At 42.2% G+C, this 13,850-nt stretch overlaps 1 protein-coding gene and 1 long non-coding RNA gene across 2 annotated transcripts in view; both read right to left on the reverse strand.

Moving 5' to 3' along the window:
* Positions 1-12,577, reverse strand: part of TOP2B (DNA topoisomerase II beta) — a 64,558-nt gene extending 51,981 nt beyond the window's left edge. Inside the window, exon 1 of the mRNA XM_080579121.1 lies at positions 12,078-12,577. Within this exon, the coding sequence (XP_080435247.1) occupies positions 12,078-12,158 (81 nt within the window). The 5' untranslated portion in view covers positions 12,159-12,577. The remainder of the gene's footprint in view (positions 1-12,077) is intronic.
* Positions 1,434-12,064, reverse strand: LOC308189292. Its single transcript, XR_013946257.1, has 2 exons — positions 3,320-12,064; positions 1,434-3,100 (listed from the first exon to the last, which is right to left on the reverse strand). It is a non-coding gene; the product is annotated as an uncharacterized lncRNA (long non-coding RNA).
* Positions 12,578-13,850: the final 1,273 nt, after the last annotated feature.

The following is a 13,850-nucleotide window of genomic DNA, read 5'->3' on the forward strand; positions in this document are numbered from 1 at the left end:
GAATTGAGTATTCTCCCCCCGGTCCAGTAACTGCCAGCATCCAGAGTAAAGGAGGAAAGAACCCAGGGGACCCCACAAGCCTGCACTACAACTACAGACAGCAAGGTTGGAACCACAACACCGACTCTCACTACTTTTTCTCTGGAGCACAACATACTCCAGAGCACATCATCTGACATGAAAGTTATGTAATTTGCAAAATTGCATGCATGTGTGGATTTAAGTGTTTTGGTATCCAAAAGTCAGTTTGGTCTCCGCACTGTTTGGTCTTTAACTGTGACAGCCCTCCCACCGCCGCACTAAAGATTCACCATAAATCTGGAATGCAGGCAGAAAAGAAACAGGACTTCACATACAGATGCATTTAAACGTTACATGGACGAGGAGGAGTAAGAATTCTTACAACAGAAGCATTGCCAATAGTTGCAATGTGAACTTTATCTCATTAAAGTAGTTCTGTGAGGCTTCCAATGAGCTTCACTACATATTTTTCTTTTTGACCTTACTGGCTATACTTTATGATCACCTTTGTTTTAATTTTTCAGTCTTCTAAGAAAAGATGTCATACTTCATGGGAGCCATTCATCCTTAGCTTACTTACTGGTTCCATAGCCCTGTTAGCACTTTTTTACTATGTTCACTTGGTCTAAAGGGACCAGTAATTAACAGAAGAAAATAATGAATTGCCTTTCTTGCTTCAGTCAACATTAACAAAACCAAGATCCTAGAAGAAACAATGGAAGCATTTCTCAATGGAAGTATGAGTTGAACGAAGGGACGAGGGGAAATGCAATTCATAAAGAGAGCAAGAGGTTTATAGGTATGAAAGACTGTAGGATCTCGTTCAAATGGAACTCTTCTGTTTGCTCCTTTTTTTTTTTTTTAACAGCTCTAGATTATAATTATACAAAAGGGAATGGGGAATGATTGGAAAGGGATTCCTACAAGCCCTAGACTTCAACCCAAAACTAAGAAATGCAATTCTGTTTTCCAGTGAAAGTCTTACATAGAACTTGTAAAAATCTTATGGACAACATGTCCCACTTATCAGTTAGAAAGCCATAGAGCAAGCATCAAAAACACTCCCATTGAGATGCTACTGCCAGGTGGTTGTCACACTGACAGAGGTCACACCTAATCAAACTGCTGCCTAAAAGGACTAATCCTGCAGCAGCAGCATTTCCTGAGGAACAGGGAGTTTGCTTTAACTCAGCAGTAGTAAGCCATGCCTGTTACCTTCTGTAACACAGTAGTTAGAACCTGATTATGTATGGTTCAAGAGGAGTAAAAGAAAAAGGACCACCATAACATTTTTTTTTCTTTCTGGTCAACAATCATAAAACTAAGTAGTTTTACACAACTTTAATTTTACAGTTTTTACTTAGACATTGCAGACACCTTTTCAGTGTGCTCCATTTAAATACAACTTATAATTTCAGAGAGCAGGACAGATTTTATTTGTACATTCATCCAATTATAGTACATCTTGTGTATGCAAAAAATACTCATGTTATAAATACTCAGGATTTAAATATTTAACTTGCATACTATTGAAGCACAAGCATACAAACAAAGACCAAAAAGTATTCAAGACATAAAATAACACTTTTATGCAGGGATGCCAGTGTCAGAAGTCCGCAGAAATGCAGGTCTCCATAGCAGGCCTTTTAAGCTGTGCTGTGCTCTGAAACAGAAGACCAGCTCTGGATCTCTCTTGAACAAGCATTTTCAGAATACAGATGATGTTTACAAGTTCCCCACCTCCTCCCAAAAAAGTCTTGATCACCAAATCCATGACACAGATCTGTGGACACAAATATCCCTCACAGCCATTCCATTATGTTTTCCTAAAAAAAAAAAATGCTTTCATCTGCTGAGCTTCTGTTACTTAAGATGCAAGTGTGTAGAGCCATTTTTTTTTATTTATTTTTAAATTGAGCAAGCACTAAACTGCAGTGTAGTTAAGCTGACAATCTTTCCAGTATATTTTGGAATTGTCTCAAGAAGTCTTTTGTATTCTGTCCTGTATGGGAGATCTTCACATTGTTGGAGCTCCAATAACACTTTTCAAAACAGCACCAGCTGTTGTTTTATGAGAAACACCCTGAAGAGAATTAACCAAGCATCACATGGGGCTTAAGTCTTCTGCTTCACAGTAAGTCAGCTTACTTTTTTTTTTTAATTGGTTACCCAATTTTCAGGGTCTGATTTGCAATCTTACTGTGGCCAATTTTTACTTTTTTTTTTTTTTTCCCTTTGACAGTGTTCAACTTCTTCAACATCCTTGCCCTATACAAGACTTTACAGATTCTTGAGCCTTTCAGCTACCCTCCAGGTCGGCCATGAGTGTACATATCCACAAACACATAAGCCAGCAAGATGACCGTGGTTATGTAGTTTTGAATGTGATAACCAAACGCACTGTGCATTCTTCTTCATAGGCATGCAGTTACATTTTATACTGTGACCTCAGACGTAGCTAGCATCTTAGACTCTTAACAGACACAGGAGAGTGGTAACTTTATAGGGAAAAAAGCAACAGTTCTCCATTGAGAGCACTTGCTTGTCAGTTGACTACATCGGACAATTATAGGTGTGATATGAAAACATAAGCAGGTTTTGTCGTGATAACTGCTTTCTCCAGTATGATTTCAATGATTGCAGAAGTTTCTTTTTTGGTTCTGCTATAAATTTACCTAATAGTGTTTAAAAGTTATATCCACACTTTCCTTTTCCGCCCTCAAGAGTGAGAGCCCAAGCAGCCTTTAATAGGCTACAATTCAACTACAAAACTTTCACTGTCTACAGTCAACCTCCGAGCTCATCTGTTTGGGTTTTGCATCTTCTATCTTCACGTTTTGCAATATTCTTCTTGCAGTCCCCTTTGTTTCTGCTCATAACAGAGCACGCATGACATTGCAGATTTTTATTTTTTTAATGAAAACTGGGTCACGTGGTCTTCCTCTGTGTTTTGAAATCCTGTTGAGTCACCATGCTGAGTTTGGTTACCTGTGCTGCAACAGTTGTACTTCAACACGCTAAATCACCGGACACGTTTGAACTGGACAGTTTGGCAAACCCAGAGAAAAGCTATTCTTATCTAAATAGAGAAGAAAATGTACGGCTAGACCAAAGAAGGGTAAAGTTTCATCACCAGTTTCGATGTTGCCGTAACTGGGACACACACCTTTACTTTCCTTACTTTATTTAAAGGCTTATTTTTTTAAAGGCTTATTTTTTTTAAAGTAGCTGAATTTCTCACTGCTGAAAAAAATATGAATTTGAAAATCCTAAAAATGGTTAATCTTTCCTCACTTACACAGACTTAGTACTGTACTAGCCACTGTCTTCTCTTCCACAGTATTAGCTGTTATTCCTAAACAAAAAAAAAAAGAAGAAAGTAGTACTGGAAGACTAGAATACAAGTACTTTGGCCATGTACTGTTATTTCTTTAGTCTTCCCAGTCATTCTTTCTTCCCCATGTTAACCTAGCACACAAGTTGCGGTTGATGCAGAGTGGTCATGTGTTGATTTTGTCTTTTGGACATTTGTCCTTAATGCTGTGCTCTGGGCAAACAAAAAAAGAGATTAGACTGAGACATAAAATTACAGCATTTACTCCGTTGTGAAAGGAAGTTCTCATTGTGCTAATCTTAGCACCGTATTAAATACTTAAGTAGGAAAATCAAAGAATGGCTGTGGATGAACAGAGAAGAGACATCAGGATATGAGGTCATCTTCACCTGGGTTTAGTCTATTCTGCCTTAGTCTAGAACTAAGGCATGCACTTGCAAAGATTGTTTTCCTGAAACATAAATGCAGCCCTGGGACATGAGACTTCAGAAAAGCACACTGCTTGTGTCCTACATTTCCTTAAATAAAGTGTAGGATAAGCACATTTAGTGGGACAAGACAGTAGCTTTTGCATGTAATTAAGCTGTAAAACCTAGGGAGGTTAATTAAGTAACGGAATCCAGGGACGTGGTAGATTTTTCTGGCACTTACACTTCAAAAAAACCCTACCTCTTCTGAAAACATGCTACACCTCAAAAAGTTATAGGTGTAATATGCTAATTAGTAGGTAGCTCTATGGATAACTTACACTTGACTGTAGCCCAGTGTTATATACTAGACTGTAATGGCCTCCTGTCATCTTATAAAGATACAGGATGAATACATTGGTACCTCAACATTTTGCAATTTTCCCAAAGGAAACTGACTGAGAATACCTCCCACCATGAAAACAAAACGAGGGAGTTTCAAATGAAACCACTTCCCTGCTGTGTTTAACAAATGGTTTGGCTCTCCTCCCAAGATGAAAACACGCTAAAGTAACAGTTCCCTGTTAGCAAAGCAAATTTGCATAGACCACTGCATATTGTTGGTGGCATGAACTAAATCTCTCTATTGCATCTTCCCCAAAGATAATGTAAAGAAAAAGTTTCCAGCAAACTCACCCAGAACCAGTCTCGCTCTAGCCTACTAACCAGCTCGTTTACTTTAAAAGGAAAAATATAAAAAAATAGGAATTTAAGCTCCTGGTTTGAACAATTTGGACTCAAACCAACATATTACATCAATGCTTTTTGTGATGTTTCATAGAATGCCTTGAGGATGGTCAGATTTCCCTGTTATAGAAAACAACAGTTAACCACTGCCAAAAATGAAAACTTTTCTTCTCTCCTCCGCTGCTTCTCCATACAGTGGAACCAGAACTGAGCTCACAATAAATCAGCTCAAGAAGCAAATGCAGCTTTCCCCATATTTTTCATCCACTAGGAGAAATGAGTGGTCTATGGGCCCATTTTTCTGTACAAGCTTACTGGAGAATCAGACATTCTGGTACAAGGAAAAGAACACTTATTAACCACTTATTTTTTCTACTTATCTTGGATTCTTTTGATTTATAAGAAAATCACTTTTCCGTGTTATCTTACAGCTCCTGTGATTCTGTTGTGACAAGAAAATATTGCTCTTTGCTCTCTCTCTCTCCCTGAAGATTCCCTCACAAATTGAGAAAGCTGGCACATGAGTTTGTGGCACCTTGCAGACGTTTGCCCAGTTCTTCATACATCTGTTCTCACAACATTCAACATCTTTGATAAGGAACAGGAAGCCTCAGCCTAGGGCATGTCCACTCATTCAATAAAAGGAAGAGTACCAAACCTGAGAACCTCTTAAGGATGTAAATCTTCCACTAAAGGAGGACAGCTTAATATCTCATTTGCAGTTCTACCTCACATGTCAAGAAAAACCCATACAGAAGATTAAACAATTTTAGCCCTGTTTTGCATCTTTTTTTTTTCCTTTTAAGGTAACTTTTAAAATTATATCCGAAGGAAAATACATCTCTGATGTTTAGATCTAAGCCTTTCAAACACATTCTAACTTAAGCAACTTTTACACTAGCTGTGCTGATGTCCTTTTACTTTGTTGCTAAAAAAAAGTGAATTACTTAGATGTGTATGCTGTAATAAATACGCAGATTTATCATTAAAAATAAAAAATTGGAAGTGGTGCTTTAATTTGCTTTCAGTGGCAAAGTGTATTTATATGTAAATTACAACTGCATTAAGATGCAGACGGCATTTTAAAATAGCTTTATTAAATGAAACTAGATGAACCAATATCACAGAAAAAGTTCAGCATGCACTTCTGAACATAATTTAAAAGGACTCAGTCCCTAAGAGTAAGAGCATGTGTGATCACACTGGAGTTTTGAAACTAGCAGATCTGATCCTCATTTATGGAGGGGTGAGGGTGAAATTTTTCCCTGATTTTCAGATCGGCCCTTTATATACTCATTACTGAACTACCTGAAGAAGAGAGCAAGGAAACATTTTCTGAACCAAAATATATTTTATATATATAAATAAAGAGGTGACCTATCATTTTACTTCAGAGGAATTATTTTCTCCTATGTTTATAAACAAACATTTGGAATGTTTAATATTTATACCTTCACTGGTTGCTAAATCTTAGGTTTTATTTTAAATTTTACTATTTATTTTTGAAGTTCAGTAAAAACATTTTACATGTCTTGACTTAATATTCACTTCAGTATTTAAATATAGGATATCAACATTAAAATATCTTCTTCTAAGGTACTTGGGTTTCACTACATGTATTTGAGAGGACACCACTAATTCTCCAAGCATACAATTTTCGACACAGGCTCCTTCAAACAGTTGTCCGCATTTAGAACTATGTATTTTTGCTTGATATACTTTTGAAACCTTTGAAAACACCTATATTGAGCAGAACAATATTTTCTTTGTGAGTGGTGATAAAAAAATGGCTATTTTAAATGATCCATGTTGGAAAAAAAGTTTTGATTTCCAAGTTCTCTCCATATATTTCACATCAGCTTTGGTGGTAGTGTGCTTTTTTGCTTGCTTGGTTTTTGCCTGCACTCCCCCCCCCACCTGGGGCAAAATCTATGACAGAAACCTTAAGAGTCGTATTTGATGCTTTTAATTAATTGAAATATAAATGTGTATTTGAAGACAGCTTTTGCATATAGACACAGTTCACACACAAGTTAAAAGTCTGCTTTTGGAAAACAAGGTTTATGAAAATTAGACACTAGATTTAGGTTTGCAAAAAGTTATGGTTTAAACTGCCTACCTTAGGCTACTTATATGCTCTTTTATTGGAAAGGTTACTTTATCCATCTAAACAGTATGATTTTAGTTCACATCTGATGCAGTATGGTTAGCTTCGAAATTTTACATATACACACAAATCTAGACAGACTGACCATTAACAGAGGGCACGTACTTGAACGTACACCTTCCCCAACAAACACTTAATCTTCCCTGCATTTTCCTTTAACCATCTTTCCCTCCAAGATACACATACCTTCCTAGAGTTCATTATGATCCTGTTAGTCCCTCACTTCCAGGCATTCAGCATTCTCTCACTGACGCTGTAAGAAGTCTTCCTCCCAGCACAGAGCACACGGGGAGGAGGCGCATAATATTAAGCTGCAAGTCTGGCTCAGCTGCAGTCACAAAGAGGTCGCCCTGATCTTATTCCATCACCAAGTCTCTGCCTAGCATCATCTCCATTACATCTTTGACCCTGCATTATTTAGCTGTCTAACAAGAAGACGACAAAAGTATTTCACTGGATGGTTGTGCGGAGAGTAGAGGATAAGAGGTAACAACGTTCTCTTCTGGCAGGCAAGCCGTACCATCTGATGAATCAGAACAATTGCATCCGACTTGCCAAAGCAAGCCACAAACATTTTCCTCTAGTGCTAGAATATCCAAGTGAACCATCACACCTCTTTGCACCTCTGCTTTCTTAAGGGCACCAGAACCAGAAAAATCAACAGAAGCAGAAGGAAATGCAGCTCCCCCTTGACTGCTGACAGACTACACTGTTCCATAACACCCACAAACTGCATTAGGTTTAATAAAACGTAGCAGTACCATCCTGAGGTCAGACCTCCCTTCCATTGCATAACATGGTAAAAAGGGGAAGAAAACAAAAACACAAACCGCAGTTCTTTGGACAGCATGATAACAAAATAAAAGATAGATGCTTATTAAAAGCAAGAGACCAATGAATCAATGCATGGCAACAGCTGAAGACCTCTTTTCCCCTGGAGACACCACAAGGTGTCAGAGGAACGATAAGAAAGTAACTAATGGTATACACAGTTACAAGAACTGTCCTAGGCATAGCTTCAGTCAGGGGAGAAACAGAATGCTTGATCCAGGTTAAAAAATAAATAAATGGAAAGAATAGAAAGATCATTCTGAACTTTAACCTGGGTTCTATAAAGGCAACTAAAAAGGTCTAGAGGCTAAGGGTAGGAACTTCAACCACTTTTTCCTGCTTTTGAACAGAATAAAGTGGTAATAAATGGCAATTAAAAGAATAAAGAACTGTTTACATCTGGTTCCTCTCTAGGATGGTACGTTAATTTTTAAAAAGCGAGGATACGATCAGGATTTGGTCTTACTACTAGTCCTGTTTGCCTAACTGTACTTCAGGCAGGCAGAACTCTGTTGGCTTACAGGACTAGACTTACATAGACTCACTGCAGGGACGGAAGAAGGGAACTCCTGTCTTGTTCCACTCAAAAGCCTCTGTTCCTAAACAGGGTATCGGATGGAGTACATACAGCAGCAGTGTGCAGGTACTTGTGGAAGGAGAAAACCTAGCCAGATTTCAGATGGAAAAGCTTACTCATGAAGTTAGAAACCACCTAGTTCAGAAACCTCGGGAAGCAAATTATGGCCTATCACTGGACACTATCAGGCACTATTCAGACAAAGATTTGTTTTAATCCTCTTGAAACAAATTACTAACAGCTAAGTCAAACTATTGAAAGCTAATCCTTTATTCCAGTTCAGAGTATTTGTTTCCAAATGAAGTGATAAAAGAGAGACAAGGACCCTTTAACAGAGGTTTGGTTTGTTTTTTTTTTTGTTGTTGTTGTTTTGAGTGTAACGTCCTATCCTCTCTATTGCATAGATGTTCTTTTTGTTTTGTAAACCAAAAGTTATTTTCAGTGTTAACTCTGGAACTATTGAGAAGTGCTAATAGATGAATTTAAATTATTTAAATATTTGCTATCTTTTCACTTACAGCTAAGTTATTTATTTAAGCCATGTATGAACCAGTTAAAACCAAACTGGTATACATATCATTGCCATTCTACTCTTTTCAAGGAACACATAGATCTATGGTAGAAACTTTTTTTAAAAAGTCACATTAATGCTTAGCATATATTCACATTAAGCTAGTGTTTCCTAGAAGTGTTTCCTTCACAAAGAGCTGGAAAATGGAAGTGGTGTTTGAAGTCTTCAGCTATTTTCAGGAGTCTCAGCTTTTATTTATATGGCTCACGTAGCTTTTAGGGTCAAGAAGAAAGCCTTGAAAACATTCCCACAAGTTACTGCGAAAGTATTGCTTGTTTGAAACCACTTCAATGGTTGTGTGCGCGTTACCACTGCTTCGGAACAAACACACCTCACAGAGTTACTTGAAATTACTTCACTTGGACAATACAGGGAATATTTAAAAAAGCACTATTACTGTACCATTACAGCTCACTTCCAGTTGTCCCTAAACGCAAAGAAAGGGTGAAGATAAGAATGGCTTGTTTTGTTTAAAGCAAGTTTTTCTAGCATTAGAAAGTGTCATTATGTTTACCAACAGAAACTCCTCTACTTTACAGATCAATGCTTTTGTAACCAACTCATAACACAACTTAACATATTTCTGGGTGACCTTTGGAGATCATCCACAAAAAATAACTAATATAAATCTGTTGGTTGAAACTCCACCTTTCATCAACTATTACAGCATTACGTGGGCAGTGGGAGCTGCAAGTACACTCAATCAGCTGGGCAACAAAAACACTCCTCAAAAAATAACTAGTACAATTTATAAGTTTGAAGTTATCCTAGTTTGTTTTCAGTTTTATAACAATATACAGTTTTCCTAATAAGCTTTTTAAATGGATGTACTCTCATGGGTGCCTATCACCAAGAGTTGTGCCTGCTTCCCAGCCCACCACTGCTAGTTACATTTCTTCAGGTTCTGTTACTAAGCTAAGCTACTAGGTAGCTAAAAATGAGTGACTAGCTGTTTGTTTCCACAGCCACATAATTCATCTTGCCTCTAAAAGAGAAAGTAGGTATCACCTGATACTTGTAGGACATTCCAGTAGGAAATTCACACCAAGATAAGTTCTGTACCTTAAAGAATACCTTAACTCTTTCAAAACTGTGTACAATTCTTTCCTACGTAGTTGACCCTAAGAACAAGAACACTGTTTAAATCACAGTCAAAGCCAAAATTACACAGACAACTCTTAGTAAGGTGTGAGAACCAGGTTACACATCTAGGATTTGCTAATTTGAAATACAAACTACCATCAGATTAATTTTTAAACATGCTCCCCCCTCTTCAGAGCTTAGACTTATCTCTGTTCCTCTTCAATTGTTTAACTTCTATGGTGTTAAAAAGAAACCACTAACAATAGAAATATATTATTCAGAAAATAAGCATCCTGATTGTTTCACCACAGTAATATAAAGCCTAAAAAAAAACCCTCAAGGTAGTTTCAGAAGAGCTTAAAATCAAATAGCAAGTACCTACATATCCAGCAGACGTAGGCCAAGCAGACTGAAACCAGAAGACTGAAACTGTCCCTAATTGTCCCCAACTCTGTACATTTCAGCCTCAAGGGCAGCATATCATACCTACGCATAAACCAACATCTGGACCAACACCATTTTTTCCACCTAACACACTAAACCAACTGCTAAGCGCTGCCCCAGTATTGCTCTTCTGTATGCCAGTATTCTATAGTCAACAGAAAACGGGTTTGGCGTTAGGAACTGCCTCAGGGGTCCTACCTTCAGCTTTTAAGATGCGCATAAGAGAAAGAAACAAAGCCTTATGGCTTTTTGAACAGAGTCAACACAGGGTCTTAACTAAGATCTAATTATTTCTCCACAACTACTGTGATAGGACAAAAACACTTTATTCTTTACTGCTTTTAGAGAAGGAAGAGTCCAATTATTTCCAATTGTAGAAACCCGTTGACTCACCATACTTTCATCCCCATTAGACTTAAGAACGTTTCATTAAAAATGCCTACTCAGTGATTTCCACACTTCATTCTGCAGTTTTCTATATGAGGTGTAAAACTTTCAATTACTTGTCCAACCTATACTGTAGAAGCCTTAATTCTGAAGCTAACCAAAGACCAGATGATAAAGATCACATAGTATTGCAGAAAGGAAAGTAGAACAATTTTAGCTTCTTTACTTAGGCTGTTCCCATATCTAAACTGTCTAATTTCAAGTGACACACCCAGAAACGTACTTATTTTTATATACCTTTTCCTGCTGCCAGCTTCTTAAAATGAAAGAGAATTAAGAACATAAAATGCAATAATTAGAGCCACAGAAATCACCCACCATCAGAATACACAGGATTTGTTCACCTCAGTAATGCATTTGTGTTTTTTTCCCCAAGAGCTCAAAGATGCAGAAAGACACAAGAGAAGAACAAGTTTGTTAATTACTCTCTTAAACAAGACTTCTTAAAGCTCCTAACTCCGTAAAGCACATGCATCTGGTTAAAGACACAGCTACGTCACCATCCATCGAGATGCACCATCTTTTTTTTACTTCGCCACTAAATAAGTTACCCCCTTTTGAACTCCACATCCAGAAAGCAAGAGGCAGGGAAGTTACTGATTGGATGAACCAGACCCCTCCAGGGCATCTTTGCTCCTCCTTCCCACTACCACCACAGACCCGCACAGCATCCCTCAGTGCTGTAGCCAAGGCCAATACCCTCAAAAGACTTCAGAACTTTTCAGAGGGATTCACTAGTCCTAGAGGCACTTATCACCTGCACCCTCTCAAGTCTTATTACTGCTGTTTGATCCATGAAAAGCAGTTAAAGAAACAACAAAAAAAAGAAAACAAACAGACCCCCACCTTCTCAGCCCTGTTATAAGGTGTGGAAGACAATGAAGTTTAACTCCAAGGTACAACTTAGCGCACACGGCTCCAGCCTCCTGAACGCCTCATTACCCACCCCCAGAACTTTGGGGCTTCATCTTTGACTTGTGAAAGAGGCTGGGATCAAAGCACGACCCCTCCGGTAGCCCACAAAGGCTTCATGGTGCTGCAGGACCGAGAAGCAGCAACTGCGACTCGTACAGGGCGACAGACAGCTCGCTTGAGAGAGGGACCGCTTCACGACGCCGCTACCGAGCGATCCCCTCCGAGGCAGGGGGCTCCTTCCTCCCTCCCTGCCCACAGACCGACCTCCCCCCTGCAGCCCCGGCACCCCGAGGACCCCCCCGGGGCTGTCAGCCCCCTCCTGTGACCCAGGGGCCAGCCCGGGCGCCTTCCCTCAGCCCGGACCCCCACAGAGCGGCACAGAGCGGCTGTGCGGGCTGCCCCTTCACGCAGGCCCTCGCTTGCTTCCTCGTTTAAAAACCGGCCCACACACACAAGGGACGCAAAAAAGAAACAAAACCTAGAAAACAAAAAAAAATCACCTCAACAACTCACTCCCCCCCCCGCCAACTTACCACCCAAGTCAGTCCCCCGCTGCCTCCTCCTCCTCCTCCTCCGCCACCACCTCCTCCACCTCCTCCTCCGGACTTTGCCATTTTCCGCCCGTCTCTCCTCAGGCGACGCGAAGGCAGCAGCCGAGAGGGCCGGCCCCAACGCCGCGCCTCACCCCGCCACCCGGCCCCGGCCCCGGCCCCGGCCCGGGCCCCGCGGCCCCCTCAGCGCCCTCCCGCAGCCCCGACACCCGCAGCCCCCGGGCCCGGCCCCTAGTTCATGCCGGGGCCGAGCGGAAACCCAGGCGGAGGAGGCTGAGGAGGGAAGGGCAGCGGCGGGGCCGCGCCGCACGCACAAAAGCGCCTCCCCGCCCCAACTGGAGGCCGGGCGGCAGCAGCGAGGCCGGCCGGGCCCGGCGGCTCCCACTGCCCTCAGTGCCCGACCGCCGCTCCCCTCCGACCGCCTCAGCCCCGCCGCCACAAAGGCCCGGCGCGAGGTTAATAACAAAATGCCCCCCTCACGCCCCGCCCCCGCGCGCGCAGCCGCCCGCGCGTGCCCGCGCCCCCCCCCCCCCCCGCTCCCCGCACGCACGCACGCACGCCCCGCCCCCCCTTCCCCTCGCCGCCCCGGCCCCGCTGCCCCCCGCCGCCCCGCCCGGCCCCGGTGCCCAGACAATGGCGGGCCCCGGCCGCCGCCACAGCGCCGCCGCCGGACCGGGCTGCGCCCCCCCCACACCGCCGCCACCGGAGCCCTGTCCCCGCGGCCAGCCGCCAATCACGCGTCGGGTGCGGGGCTCGCTGCGAGTGCCGCCGGCCAATGGGAAAGGGCGGCCGGCGGGGCCGCGGTTACGTCACTGCGGGTGGCAACAGGGAGGAAAAGCCGCGGCGCCGCGCGGGGGCGCTGGCGCGCGCCGCGAGGGGAGGGGAGGGGCGTAAGGGCCGCGGCCTCCGCCGGTCCAGTCACCTCAAGGGCCTTGAGGGGGGGCGCTGGGGGTCGGGCTCGGCACGGCCCCGTTTTCGCGTTTCCCCCGTTTTTTGGGGGCTCCTGAGCATCCCCGTGTCCAGTCCCCCTTCAGCCAGCCCCGCCTCGCCTTCTTGTAGGGTCATGTAACGAGGCACCCCGTTCCATACACGCTACACAATCCCTTTCCAAAATATTTGTCATTTTGATGAAAACAACCACCACCACCAAATAAAATGTCGCACGGTGCGACTTAGCAGCTGCCTCCACCACCAGAGCTTGAAATTCGTCTTATTTGGGGTCTGGGCATGAAAAATATTTACAGGTCAAGTCGCTTTCGCTTTCCGCCAGAGGCAAAATTTAACAAATATTGCGGCCGTAGGTTTTTGACAGGCTTAAGGAAATGTGTCACAACACGCAGCTTCCCAATTAGTGATTTTCATTCTGGTGTGTGAAACGCAGAAGCCCTCCCCTCAGCTCCTTGGATTGCTCCCACAGCAAAGTCACAAAAGGAGGGGGTAGTAGCAGCCCTGCATCCCACTTGGTAGACAAATTGATATCCGAAGAGCATAATTTCAGTTGAATAGTAATAATGTAAAGGTTTTCCCTTCGCAGAATGCTTTTTTGAAGTAGTAAAAAGGTTGGAAACTGAGCAGCTGCTTTTGAGGAGGCAGTCGTAATGTTCAATTACGCCTCAAGGGAAGGATCAGAAGAATTTATAGTAAATATTGCTTATTTAGCATAATTTTACTCTGACAGTTTCTAAGGAACCTGCTAAACTAATATCTAAGTGCTGCACAGGGATTACAGAAAATAATGGCATCTGCCTAGCGTGG

The sequence above is a fragment of the Anser brachyrhynchus genome, assembly GCF_964034855.1.
Source record: "Anser brachyrhynchus genome assembly, chromosome: 2".
In the NCBI taxonomy this organism is placed as follows: Eukaryota; Metazoa; Chordata; class Aves; order Anseriformes; family Anatidae; genus Anser; species Anser brachyrhynchus.